Source organism: Dermochelys coriacea, chromosome 5 (assembly GCF_009764565.3).
Source record: "Dermochelys coriacea isolate rDerCor1 chromosome 5, rDerCor1.pri.v4, whole genome shotgun sequence".
Taxonomy (NCBI): domain Eukaryota; kingdom Metazoa; phylum Chordata; order Testudines; family Dermochelyidae; genus Dermochelys; species Dermochelys coriacea.
This window is the reverse complement of record NC_050072.1, coordinates 133,317,341-133,331,613: the sequence shown is the minus strand read 5'-3', so window position 1 is coordinate 133,331,613 and position 14,273 is coordinate 133,317,341. Positions and strand designations below refer to the sequence as shown.

The 14,273-nt window shown below is 47.6% G+C and overlaps 2 protein-coding genes across 4 annotated transcripts; one reads left to right on the top strand and one right to left on the bottom strand.

The window, feature by feature from the left end:
- The first annotated feature begins 3,425 nt into the window (after positions 1 to 3,425).
- Positions 3,426 to 7,880, top strand: LOC119856278 (trypsin inhibitor ClTI-1-like). 2 transcript variants are annotated; one of them, XM_043514909.1, is made up of 5 exons: positions 3,426 to 3,642; positions 4,316 to 4,451; positions 5,609 to 5,664; positions 7,184 to 7,296; positions 7,607 to 7,880. In XM_043514909.1, the coding sequence occupies exons 2-5, from the start codon at positions 4,397 to 4,399 to the stop codon at positions 7,650 to 7,652; spliced, it is 270 nt and encodes an 89-aa protein (XP_043370844.1). In that variant the 5' UTR covers positions 3,426 to 3,642; positions 4,316 to 4,396; the 3' UTR covers positions 7,653 to 7,880. The 2 variants fall into 2 exon arrangements, with proteins under 2 accessions (XP_043370844.1, XP_038259565.1); XM_038403637.2 differs by lacking the exon at positions 3,426 to 3,642 and having other exon boundaries at positions 4,214 to 4,451.
- A 2,857-nt stretch (positions 7,881 to 10,737) lies between these two features.
- Positions 10,738 to 13,294, bottom strand: LOC122460351 (tripartite motif-containing protein 2-like). 2 transcript variants are annotated; one of them, XM_043515073.1, is made up of 2 exons: positions 12,395 to 13,294; positions 10,738 to 11,411 (listed from the first exon to the last, which is right to left on the bottom strand). In XM_043515073.1, exons 1-2 carry the CDS (start codon positions 12,596 to 12,598, stop codon positions 11,103 to 11,105), a joined length of 513 nt encoding a protein of 170 aa, XP_043371008.1. In that variant the 5' UTR covers positions 12,599 to 13,294; the 3' UTR covers positions 10,738 to 11,102. The 2 variants fall into 2 exon arrangements, with proteins under 2 accessions (XP_043371008.1, XP_043371009.1); XM_043515074.1 differs by having other exon boundaries at positions 10,738 to 11,408; positions 12,395 to 13,289.
- Positions 13,295 to 14,273: the final 979 nt, after the last annotated feature.

Below are 14,273 nucleotides of genomic sequence, written 5' to 3'. Positions count from 1 at the left end.
GCCGCCCCCTGGACCCCCCCCGCTCCCTGAGCCTGCCCGCCGCCCCCGGGACCCCCCCGCCCCCCCCTCCCTGAGCTCCCCCAGGACAGCCAGCCTGCCGTCCCCTGCACCTTGCACCACCCTCTCCCTGAGCCCCACCACTACAGCCTGCCCACCACCCCCCTGCACCCCCTGCTCCCTGAGACCCCCCCGCTACAGCCTGCCTGCCGCTCCCTACACCCCCACCCCACACACCCCCACTCCCTGAGCCCCCCAGTACAGCCTGCCTGCTGCACCCCCACCCCGCACCCCCCCGAGCCCCACCACTACAGGCTGCCTGCTGCACCCCGCACCCCCCCGCTCTCAGCCCCACACTACAGCCTGCCTGCCGCCCCCTGCACCCCCACCCCGCACCCCGAGCCCCCCCAGTACAGCCTGCCCATCTCACCCCGTCACTCCCTGAGCCCCCCCACTACAGCCTGCTCACTGCCCCCTACACCCGCACACTGCACCCCTCCACTCCCGGAGCCCCCCGCTACTACCTGCCCACTGCCCCCAAACCATGTCCGCTGCCCCACCCCCCCACACCCCCCCACACCCCGCCAGTCCCTGTGCCCTCTCACAACAGCCTGCCCACCGCCCTCCTGGACCCCTACCCCTCACCCACCCACTCCCTGAGCCCTCCCGCTACAGCCTGCACACCGCCCCCAAACCCTGTCCGCTGCCCCACACCACCCCCTGCTCTCCCACACCACAGACCCCCACTCCCTGAGCCCCCCAGTACAGCCTGCCCAACGTCACACACTGCCCCCTGCACCCCCTCACTGCACCTCCCCTCCCTGTATCCTCCCATTACAGCCTGCCCACCCCACACCCTGTCTGCTGCCCCATGCCGCCCCCTGCACCTCAGACCCCGCCCACCCTGTACCCCCCCACTCCCTGAGCCCTCCCTCTACATCCTGCCCACCCCAAACCCTGTCTGCTGCCCCACCCTGCGCCCCAGACTGCATCCACCCTGTACCCCCCGTTCCCTGTGTCCTCCCACTACAGCCTGCTCACCCCACACCCTGTCTACTGCCCCACCGCGCCCCATGCACCCGCACACCCCACCTGCCCCATATCCCCATTCCTTGTGCCCTCCCACTGCAGCCTGCCCACCGCCCCCAAACACTACCCCCAAATCCCCACACTGCACCCCCCCACTCCCTGAGCCCTCCCATTACAGCCTGCCCAATGCCGCACCCCATACCCTGCACCCCCACACCCTGCCCACCCCGTACTGCCCCATTTCCTGTGCCCTCCCACTACAGCCTGCCCACTCCAAACGCTGTCTGCTGCCCCACCTTGCTGCCTGCACCCCCAGGCCCCACCCACCATGTACCCCCCACTTCCTGTACCCTCCCACTACCCTGCCTACTGCCCCCAAACCCTGTCTGCTGCCCCACCCCGCCTCTTGCACCCTCACACCGCACCCCCCCACTCCCTGAGCCCTCCCACTATAGCCTGCCCACCTCCCCCAAAGCCTGTCCGCTGCCATACTGTGCCCCCTACACCCCTGCAGTGCACCCCCCCACTCCCTGAGCCCTCCCACTACAGCCTGCCCACCACCCCCAAACCCTGTCTGCTTCCATACCCCGCCCACCCCGTACCCCCCACACTCCCTGTACCCTGCCACTACAGCCTGCCCACCACCACACACCCCCACACTCCCTGTACCCTGCTATCACAGCCTGCTGATGCACCAGCCACATCCACCCCCTGCCCACCCCCGTAACCTCCGCTCCCTGTATCCTGCTACCACCACCGGCACCCACGTCCACACCTCATACTCTGCACCCCTACACCCATACCCCCCACACTTCCTCTATTCTGCTACCAAGCCTGCCCACCACCAAACCCCACCTACATCCACCCCCCCGTACCCTGCACTCCCACCCCCAAACTCTGTGTACCCTGCCACCACACCCTGCCCATATATGCACCCCATAACCTGCAACCCCACACCCTTCCCAGGCCAGTACCCCCCACTCCCTGTACCCATGCTCAGACGGGGCCCTAGCTTACACTGCACCCTGAGACCCCACCAGCCCACCACTTGCTCCTATTGGCTGCCTGCCAAGGCTCCTCTTCACCCCGTGGCCAGACCTCCCCAGTGCTCCTCCAGCTCTGGGCAGTCTCTGCTTCCCACCACCTGTGGGGCCCCTCCGGTCTCCCCGGAGCTGAGCTGCCTGCGACTGGTTAAGAAGCCTGTCCAGTCTCAGCCAGTTGTGGGGGACAGTGTGGGGGGCTTGGCTGGGCCCCTCCAAGCAAGTGGGTCCTGAGGGAGGCTTGTTGGGGCAGGCCCTGGCCTGGCTGATTGCACCACTCCCGGGCCCACAAAAGGTTAATCCGGCCCTGCCGTACCCTGCCTATGCTGGTACCCCCCACTCCCTGTACCCTGCTACTACCACCTACCCAACCCACACCCTGTCCACATTCACAGCCCATAACTGGCACCCCCACACCCTGCACACCCCGTGCCCTACACTCCCTGTACCCTGCCACCACTGCCTGCCCACATCCACACCACATACCCTGTACCCCCACACCCTTACCCCTCACAGTCCCTGTACCCTGCCACCACAGCCTGCCCACCTTCACACCCCATCCACATCCATATCCCATCCCTTGCACCCCCATACCCTGCCCGCACCTGTAGCATTTTGTTGTCACAATTGTGGCTACTGCTCAGGGTGGACTCGGGCCAATTCACTCTCCACTAGTGCATACTATTGCCCCCTGAATAGCCATTGCACAGAAACTAGTTTGATCAGCTCCAGCCTGGCCCGGATCTGAACTAGTTGCATAGCAAGGATTCAGTGTCCTAAGTACGTGCCGAGGTGAGGGAACCAGTGCCAGTAATAATAAGAAATGGAGTTCTGTCGGGGAAAGAGAGGGGAAGTAAATGAAAGGGGCAATATAATCCCCACATTTAGTTATTTTAAAGCAATGTCTTCTTGAACTGCGTGGAATTTAAAAAAAGTTCTCTGACTGTGTCCCCCTTTGCCTTTGCCCTTCCCACCAGAGTCTGAGGGTGATGCTAACACCCAGGATGATGTGGGGGAGGGAAGCCTGGTCCCACAGTGAGTTGGCCCTGGGGCCTACAACAGCTATTAGCAGCTGATCCTGCAGCCTCTGCCAGGGTACTTTTTCTCCCCTTGAAATGCCTGAGGAGTTTCAAGCCCAACCCAGCAGCAGGTGCATGTGTCCATGCAAACCTGGCACTCATGCCACTTCTGACAGGAGCACTCCCCTCATTGCCTGAGTAGGAAGTACGGCACTTGAGGCCCCCTACAAATGTGCCCCACTGGGAACTTAGCACCATCAGTAGGCTCCACAGTGGGAACTAAGGAGACTCCACCTGGACTTCCTGCTCCAATGAGGTGGGGAAAAGAAGCTATTCTAAATTCTCCCACTTTCTGAGAAGAGGAAGAAGCAGCTTATGCTGTTCACTACACCCCCTGCACCCACCCATGCAGAGGATTGGAAGAAAAACAGTTCTCAGACATCCCCCTCCCACAGAAGGAAGATGAAAGTGCTCTTAGTGTGTGGAACAGACTGGCCTGCCACTTCCCAAAAGACATCTCCTCCTGAGGACTTCCAAGAAGACTACCCCTGCTGCTGGTGAGGGCTGTGGGATATCTCCCTGACCAGAAGCTCTGTGTATGTAGGTAGACACATGTGGGTGCCAAGGACCCGATTTTCAAAAGTGCTGAACACCCACATCTCCACCTGAAGTCAGTGAGAATTGTGGGGGCTCTGTATCTCTGAAAATCATAGCTGCATAGATTTTAAGGCCAGACAGGACCATCATGATGATCTCTTTTGACCTAGGTAATAGCCCAGGGAATTTCACCCATGATTCCTCCGTTGAGCGCATGTTGTAACCAGCAGCATGAGTCGAGTTGCTGTTGTAGTGGGGAATTTGCTCTGCAGAGGGTATTTTTAAGGATTCGTTGTATGGGTTACTTGGGGTGAGGGTATTGCTGTCAGGAAAGGTGGGTGGAATGCGGGATGAGCAGGGTAGGATAACCGGGGTGCTGGTGAATGGGAGGTTGCTCCAGGTCCTCAAAGGATGATCAGAGTTTTGACTGTAGATGGAATTTATTAGGTGACAGGGAAATGGATTAGCGGGCTTCCTCGGGGATAGGGCAGGAGAAGAGCAGTCAGGGGAATTGAGCAAGGAGGTGGGAGGTGGAGTTTCCAAAGAGTCAGTGAGAAGTGAAAGAGTTAAATACCAAGAATAAACAACTCTGGCACTTCCCAGCCCATATAATAGACACTTCTTTATGAAAAGAGTTACTGTTAACTGCTGCCCAGAAACAGTATCAGAGCAAAGCTTTTGATCTACTAGTGTGTGGGTGATGTCAAAACCAAGATGAATTTTAAAGTTCACATCACTGTGCTCTTGTTTTGCTTCTCTGCTTTTGCCGGTAAGTTTTCGTATATTTTCTTTCCTGTTTCAATGTGTTGCAGGGGATACATTTTTCATTTGCCGAAAAACACTGAACCAAAACTTTCAAACTTGGATGTTTGAGTTAGCTACCTATAGCCACAGCTGAGCAACTAAATAAAAGTGACCAGATATTTCAGGGATGCTGAAGACTCACTTATATTCTTGATTTCCATGGATTTAGTCCTGGTAATAAGAACAGTACTACATCCTATAGTATCTGGAGGATCAAGTCCTGAGAGTCAATGGGCTAATTCCTTCAGTCCTCGGTCTTTCCTCGGCCAAAGGTCCCATTGGCAGCATACTGCAGGATTTGACCCAATATTCTTTCGTTTAACGGTGACCTTTCTATAACAGGTGGATGATCAGTGCTTGGGATTTTATTACACGTTTTTGCCCTATCTTGCAGCTCTTATTTTATTATTTGTTAAGAAGGAGACTCTATTGTGCTAGGCATTGTATAAATACATAGAGTGAGATGGTGGCTGCATTGAAGTCTGTGGTAAATCTCCCATTGTCTTGAATGGGGCCAGGATTTTGCCCATAGAGGGATCATGCTATTTGCAGGCAGCTCACAGTGTTGGGTGTGATCTGGAGGATGCACCGGGACTGTGCCTTACAGTGATCCTGTTTGTGCTGGGGCAGGGGGGAATAATTTGTGACTCTCCTTTAAGGGGTGCAGCATATTCCATCTCTCACCCCCCATAACCAGCCAGTTCCATTGCCCAGTTATGGGGGGAGGGAGAGAAATTATGGCTTTGTTTGCTCCTTGCCCATTTTCTGCTGTTGGGGAGAATCTGGCATGCAGCCCCAGTTACTCCCCAGGGCACCAGAGCTGTGATCTAGGTAGCCCTGGCAGAGACTGCCTAAGGGAAACATTCATATTGCATCTTATCGTTCGATGTAGTTCTCCACACTCATTTGCCCATCATTAAAGATAGTCTGTGCCCCCAAATCTTCCAATCTAAATTAAAACAAGAAACAACAAATGATTGTAGCAAACATACTGTGGGAGGATGAGGAACACATGGCTACATAGATTAATTCTATGCACATTTCACTAAAGTTTGATCATGGATGCAGTGTTCACCACTTTAACCTTATGTTTTGATTTCACAAGAACAAATTGTATTTCAGAGGAAGGCACAGGAAGATATGCAGGACTAAATAGAACTGGACAATTACCAAGCTATGTAAGATCTTTCTTTGTTTACTCTGTTACATGTATGAAATATTGTTCAATAGAACTGAGCAAATACTGATAATATTCATTTGAATTTTTAAACAAATTTGCTGTGACTATCTTGCACCCTTCTGCTTTCCATAAACAGTCTAACAAATAAGGTTACTGGCAGGAATGATCATGGAACAGATAATTTTAAGTGACAAGGCAGAAAAAGCAAATTTTGAACTTTTAATCACAAGTATTCAAACTGGAAACTTGAGTCAAAATTTCACTCAGCCAATCAGGGACCAGAAACGTATCTTTTGATTTATGTGTCTGATCAAAATTACTCCATGCAGATCAAATTTTAAATATCAAATGCTCACTACAAATTCCTCATGAACAAGCTACAGGCTGGGAATTATTCCCAGAAATTATTAAGCAAAGAATTTTGAATAGATAATAAATATGGAGAAATCACTATCTGTTCGCAGACAATGAAATAGGCAAAATTGATTGAAAAAATTATTTGTTACAAATTATTCACCCAGCTCTGTTGCTCACTGTCATCAGCCTGAATTCATCCCATTCCCTGTCTGCTCTTTTCTGTATGTATTATTATAGAACACATGGGAGTGGAGTGGATATATTTTTCTATAAGCACAGATGGCAGGGCCAGTCTTGTATAGTGGTGAAAGCAGGGGACTGTGAGTGAGCAAGACAATTCTAGACCCCTGATCGCTCCCCTTTCCATAAAGGGAGACCAGAGAGAAAGTGTTTATCTGATTCTTACATAAATGACTGTTGAACGTGATCCAGCATTGGACAGGCTATTTAGTTCCCTTTCTGATCTAAATGGAGGTGGTGGTGCATAAAGCAAAAGAAACATTCTGTACAAAAGGGCTTAGCTAAGCCTAAGACTATGTAACATCAACTGATCTTTGCTTAAACTTAGAGAAAGTTACTGATGACTTTAACTCCCTGGCCAATGACCAAGGATCACATCTGCTCATTCAGTGTTTCCATCTTAATCACTTCCACATTGCCCATCTGTTAAGGTGGAACTTGGAGTTTTCTCTTATTTCTGTTGGTAAGTGCTGTCTGTAGCTCTTCCCCCAAAAGGGTAAGGGGGGGAGAGTCTCAAAAACACAACAGCAAGTTAGGCACCTAACGGCCCTTGACTTTCAATGGGAGTTTGGTGTCTAGCTGCCAATGAGGCCTTTGAACCCCCTTCCCCCCCCAATTTCTCTTACAACCAATGCTGTTACTAGCCAAGGGGTGTATAACGTTCTCTGATTGAACGTAGGTGTCATACGCATGTTTTATTTTCAAATAACTTTTAGCAGTAAAAATTACTCTTCCATTTACCACGATCAGTGACCATGGGCCAGACTTTGCGTTACACCCCAGGCTTCTCGACTGGATTCAGTGGGGATTGCTCTGGGTGTGCAGAAGGCAGCCCTCTGATTTGTATTCACTCTGGCTTTCTCCATGAAAGTCTAAATAATGAAATACTGATCTCATGATTTTTCCTTCAATTTTTCCAGCCTGTTTGTGTTCATTACATCCTCAAACCAATGTGTTTTTTGTATTATCGCCCTGTCTGTGGCAGTGACGGGAGAACCTACCAGAACAAGTGCGAGCTCTGCAGTTACTGCAGGTGAGATTCGTATCAGGGCTCTTTGTGCCATCTGACTGAAGATGTGCTGAGCTGCTGAGGCGGATTGTTTCTCAGGGGGTGACATATAATAGGCAATGGAAGGGTGCAACGCAAGCTTGCCTGGTGTTTTCCTTTTATGTAGAAAGACACTGGAGTTGACAACAAAGATTTCAGTATCTGTTTTGGGTGTAGGAAGTCTCTATTTAAACTGGGTGCATTGTGCATCTGATCTATGAGAGCATTTCCCTGGAACATTGCATACCTTGACCCAGCTTGAGAAAGCTTGATAGTTTTTTCTTGTTTTCCCTAGGGAACATGACATGAATATAAAGATTGTAAAGGAAGGAGCATGTTAAAGATTGAGGATACCACCATTTGTCCTGTCTTGCACGCCCTGGAATCCTTCAGGCTTATTAATATGTAATCCTGCCATGGTGCCAGGGGACAGACTAGATTTCCTCTTGAGGTTCCTACATTCTGATGACTATGTTCATATTGTACTAATGCTATTGTTTTAGTATGTTTAAAAAATAAAATGGTTGTTTAAATCGTTAACATAAAATGGTTCTATTTCAAATCTCTGGATTAAAATAATTGGTTGTCTAAGGACACATCACCGATAACCTATTGGTTTGCTAAAATGTTTTATTAATACATTGTGCTTATTCTTTAACCACTTTGTGGTCAGTGTTGTTTCATGTGCCAAGCCCACCGAATCCCTTGGGTTTTGTAAACAATATTTTAAAGCTTGATAATGAGACATTCCTTTCAGACAACCCCAGGAAGAATGTACAGCATTGGTGTCTGTTATCACACCTTCCAGGAAACCAAGTTCCCCACGGCACGTTTGAACACTTTAAGCAAATTTCAGATCTGATTTCTAAGGTGGTGAATGTTACATGTTAGAAAACAAGTGCAAGGGTATCTAAGGGTATATCTGCACTTCAAAACGGGGGTGTAATTCCCAGCTTGATGAGAAATACCTATGCTAGCTCTAATTGAGCGAGTGTGGTAAAAACAGACTGTGGCCGCAGCATTGTGAGGGGCTAGCCACCACGAGTACTTGCCTAGTGTAACACTGACAGACCCCAGTCATCAGGATCAAACCTGGGCCCTTTGGAGCTTAGTGCATGAGCTGAAAGTCAACTAGTTGTTAGCTAAGGCTGTAGAGCAGACTCATAATCTCTCTCTCTCTCTCTAAGTGGTCTCAGTGCCACTAGAGGGGACAGAACACCACACACAGGAGGTGTGTGGATTACACCAGCATCTCGGACAGGTATTGTACTTGAGGTGGCGTAGCCCCATTGCTGCTTGCCTGACGCACTATTTTAAACATGCTAACTTGATCAGAGCTAGTGGGGGTATGTATCCTCAAGCTGGCGATAACACCCTCTGCTTGAGATATAGACATACTCTAAGGGAGTGTATGAGTGACAGCTTAAGTGGTGCATTGGCCTTTGGTCAGCCCTCTGCATACAGGCAGATTTGTCATTTACTAGGTGTTAGCTCACACATGTTGAAACAGACCTTTTCTCCAACGGAAGACAAGGCCTAAGAGGAGACTGAAAGTTAAAGTCTTGGAGTCCCTGTGCATGTGGATGCCAGGTGAGGTGCACATGGACCATGAGTGGGATCCACATGTGTAGCACATCTCGAAGAATCACAGTTACTGTAACGTAAGTAACTGTGTTTTCCCAAACTATGACTTGAACCTTCTTACATCATCCTGCTCTGCTCCTTCCTTCTGGCCCCTTGGCATGTAACCTATGTCAGTGTACACCTCCTTACCCCTTTTTACCCACTTGCAGATACTTACTGATAAATCATATCTGACTAATTCACAGGGTTGTTTTTTTTAACATATTGGTGTTATCCGCCCTTGTTAGTGTTGTTGAAGTGAGGACCCCATCATTGTTTCTTTGCAATTCTGAATTGAGGAAGAGAAGTTCCTGTAGTACTGCTCATGATCTTCTGTGTCTATGAAAAGAAAACCCCTCTCCAATATTTAACTTTTCCCCTTCTTATTTAACACTCCCCTTCTTAAAGAAGAAGAATCAAGATACTTCATATTAGGAAGCAACTAGAATCCAGTGGGAGGCTCGGGTAGAAGACTCTTGACCAAAAGAGATGGCAGGAAGGCAGGTTACAGAGATTATTACAACACATTTGGAGTTGGTGGAAAAACTGCAGTGAGAGGAGATATTTGAATGATTCCCAGTGCAACACCGAAAAAAAGAAAAGGAGTACTTGTGGCACCTTAGAGACTAACAAATTTATTTGCGCATAAGCTTTCATGAGCTACAGCTCACTTCATTGGATGCATTCAGTGGAAAATACAGTGGGGAGATTTATATACACACACAGAGAACATGAAACAATGGGTTTTATCATATATACTGTAAGGAGAGGTTTCAGAGTAGCAGCCGTGTTAGTCTGTATTCGCAAAAAGAAAAGGAGTACTTGTGGCACCTTAGAGACTAACAAATGCTCAAATAAATTTGTTAGTCTCTAAGGTGCCACAAGTACTCCTTTTCTTTTTACTGTAAGGAGAATGATCACTTAAGATGAGCTATTACCAGCAGGAAGGAGTGGGGGAAAGAGGAAAACTTTTTGTGATGATAATCAAGGTGGGCCATTTCCAGCAGTTAACAAAAGTCTGAGGAACAGCGGGGGATGGGGTGAGGGGGAGAAATAACATGGGGAAATAGTTTTACTTTGTGTAATGACTCATCCACTCCCAGTCTCTATTCAAGCCTAAGTTAATTGTATCTAGTTTGCAAATTAATTCCAATTCAGCAGTCTCTCCTTGGAGTCTGTTTTTGAAGTTTTTTTGTTGTAACACCATTACAGCAAAAAAGTAAGAGAGAGCCCTGAATACAAATACTCTCATAGTCTCAATTCAGCGGCCACATGTAGGATAACCCTGTCTTCAGGAGAGTACATCCCAGCACATCTGGAAAGCTTACAAGTAGGAAACTCATATCCTAATAGCATTAGGCAAATGAACAGAATTGATCACTTTAATTAGCTCTTCAAATGTCAGTATATACCAACAATGACTATACATCGGATCTGAGATCCTACAGTTTTCCCCTTACTTATCAGAAAAAACCTGGCACACATTCTAAACTACCTCTGAATTTGGGATTATCTAATAATAATATCAGTTAGCACTTGCATAGCATTTTATATCTTCAATGCAGCATCCAAACATTCATTCTTCTGAACAAGTTTCAAAGTAGCAGCCGTGTTAGTCCGTATTCGCAAAAAAGAAAAGGAGGACTTGTGGCACCTTAGAGGCTAACAAATTTATTTGAGCATAAGCTTTCGTGAGCTACAGCTCCGATGAAGTGAGCTGTAGCTCACGAAAGCTTATGCTCAAATAAATTTGTTAGTCTCTAAGGTGCCACAAGTACTCCTATTCTTCTAAACCACTCTCCAGTGAAGTAGGTAGGTAAGTAGCATGAATCCTATTTACCAGGTGCAGGAACTGTGACATGATATAAGGTTGTAATTTGCCCAAGACCATACAGTAAAGCAATAGCAGAACTGAGATTATACTGCAGGAGTTCTTGGCTCCAAGTCCTAACCTATAGTGCTTTCTTCCATAAGTCTAGAATGTTTTTATTCTGCTTGGTAGAAGCAGCCCAGTGATCACGATTCTGTCCCATGTTAACCTAGATTTTTACATTTCTATTTTATTCACCATGTACAAAGGTATTTACTGAGGCAAGTTCAATTGCTAAGATAAGGCATTCACCTACTCTCATCTATATCTGTAGAACTTTACACTGTGATGATAGCAGTCAGCTACTGCCAAGAGCCCATCCTTTGTCACCGAAAGCCCACAAGGACCCTCTAGATCTTGAGTTACTACTAAAGCAATCGGATGCATCGGGGTTAAACATCACTATGCGGTTTTGTCCTTCATCTGCAACAAACAAGTTCTCATTTGAATCTACACAGACTTCAGAGGGATTCACAAAGGTGAATTTGTTGCCATAGTCTGGTCCAATTGTTTTCTTCAGAATTCTTTCACTGTCCATAATCTTGAGACAGCAGCCTTGGTATTTTCCAAAGAGCTGCCCTTCAGTAACCAGTATCTCTTCACTCTGCTGGGGGGAAAAAGTGATAGTACCCTAGTTAGAGTTGCTAGAATTCCAAAGGGCTTGGCTTTACTGCTGGTACTAAATAATCCAGAAATCTATTCCAGAGTTTGGATGCTAAAGGCATATCGGAGTAATTTATTAACAGCAAAAAGAACATTCTTTGAATTCTACTACTACTTAGTTTGTCTACAGCCTGGTGGGTTTGTGGAGAAACTATGAATGGATCTCATCCTGATCTCTCAAGAAAATCAGTGTCTCTGATTCAGCAGAATCATCAGGACTACACAGAACAAAACCACTCATCATATGCTTTGCTCAAACATTCTTCTTACTCTGTGCACTGTTTCAGCTTATCAGAAAGGATAGTTTGTGGTTAAGGCAATGGACAGAGACCAAGAGATCTGGGTTCAATTTTTAGCTTTGCTATACCTGGCTGATCAGGGAGGCTTGTAAACCTGGCGGTAGGGGGGATTGTTACAGGGCTGTGACACCAAGGGAAATAGAAGAGCCTCAGCATGGAGTACTAGCCTTACAGAATGTTTAATAAAGCTCTGGTTCTTACAATTCTGCCACCTTGTTCCATAACTTACTACTAACAAAAGAGTCATCATTAAAATTATTGGTTTCAGAGTAGCAGTCGTGTTAGTCTGTATCCACAAAAAGAAAAGGAGGACTTTTGCAACTTTAGAGACTAACAAATTTATTTGAGCGTAAACTTTTGTGAGCTACAGCTCACTTCATTGGATTTTTTTTTCCACTGAATGCATCCGATGAAGTGAGCTGTAGCTCATGAAAGCTTATGCTCAAATAAATTTGTTAGTCTCTAAGGTGCCACAAGTCCTCCTTTTATTAAAATTATTGCTCATCCCAAATTGAAAGCACATGGGGGCAGGGACTGTGTTTCCCTGTGTTTAGAAAGCACTCAGTGCATTTTGGAAACTGCCACAATGTAAATAATCATTGTGTTAGTAGTTTGTGCTATACTGTACCTTATTGACTGCAATGTGCTCTGGTCTATGAAAGCCATCTATCATGTTCATCTTCAGGATGGCATTCATTCTCCAGTCCACCTCAATGGTGTGAACTTTTCCCCCATCTGTCCAGTCTGTCACTGCAATATCATTGGACTTCAGGACTGCCATCCTGTAGGAATGATTCCAGTCCATTTTGAGAGACTTCAGCTGGTGGATCATCTCACCATCTTTAGAGAAGACCTTGATGGCTTTTTATCCATCAGTCACAAGCAACAAGCCATCCTGTGTGCATGCTACATCTCCCAGACCTTTTCTTGGTTCAGATCCATAGGAAAACCCATTCTTATAGCAACCATCAGGGCTGAAGAGTTGGATCTTTTTGTTTCTACTATCTTTCACAACCAGGTCTCCATCCAGAGCCATGGTCACACTGGTTGGCCAGATGAACTTGCCAGGCTCTAGCTCAAACCCTCCCAGTTCTTTGACCAGATTGTTGTAAAATATCCTTTGGATTCCAGAGAACCTCCAGCCTTTATTAAATTAAAATATGTCTTTCTAAAAGAAAGAAGGGAATGAGCTTTTAACACTCTCTTTCCAGGGTTTCCACACTAGATAAAGCACAGCAGTTCTTGTTGCGGATTTAAATCATATATTATCAAAGCAGCTTCTCTGGGCGGTACATGCAAAGAGGTTTATTTGTTGATGTATTTCATTTTAATTCTCTGTGTGTGAGATGGGGTGTTCTTTCAAATGAGTTAAGGTGGCCAGGTAGGCCAATTAACTCCACAGGCTGCACCTGGAGGTAGAGCCAGGGAGCATGGTTGATTGTGGGCAGGCTCAGCTGGGCGGGAGAGGTGGAGCCTATAAAGCCAGGCAGCCTGCAACAGACAGGGGGCTCCTGGGAAAGGCTGCATGGCAGGAAAGTAGTAGGCTGTAGTCACTCCCTGGGAAGAGAAGGGAGTTGGGCTGGAGCTGGCCCTTTTAGGGGAGGACTAGGAAGGAGCAGTGAGGGCTGAGTGGCTAGAGCACAGAACTGCTAAGATGAGGGTCCCTGGACTGGAACCTGGAGTAGAGGATGGTTCCCATGCTGGCCATTGGGGGAAGAGGCACCATCAGGGCAGCACAGGTGAAGACTGCCTGGCACTATTTGCATAGAAGGACTTTGGGTAACCCCAGAAGGGGTAAATATGGATGGTGGCCTGGCCAGAGGGCCGAGTAATGAAGAGGCTGCTGGGTTCCTGGAGTGAGGTGGGTCTGCAGGGTGAGAGGATAATGGGAGAGGCACCACTTAGCAGAACTAATCCCTAGGATGGCCAGCAGGAGGTGCTACTGTGGTGAGTGGACCCCTTGACCATGTAAAATACAATGCTCTTGGAGCTGACACTTATAACAGCAAAACAGTAACCTACATCAAGCATCTCTGTGGACAAGTGTGTAAATTTCACTCTAAGGAATAGATCAGCTTATACACATAATCCTGACCTGTGACATCCATGTTACTGAATTCTTGGGTCCCTCTTGAACAGAGGCTGCCAGTCACACAATATAATATGGTGGTTTTGTGTTGTGGACACATTATTAGACTTCTGTACCCATTTTCAATTGGAATCAAAGCTGTCCATTGAACAATTTCTAGTTGTGAAAGGCTGGGCTCAGATCTTCCAAAGAGCGCCACAGCAACCAGAGTTCCCAGTGAGGGCAGGGTATGGGGAGTGTCCCTTGTTAGCAAGGGAAAGCTGCAGAATTATTGTGTGAAGTAGCCAGATTTATTCAGATGTTTCTTGGGGAGCTGCTGGATGCTGAGCTCTTTTGAAAATGTGGCCATTTAGATTTGTTGTTCTCAAACAATGAGTAGCAAAGCATTAATCCAGGGCATTGTAGCACTGCCAGAAAT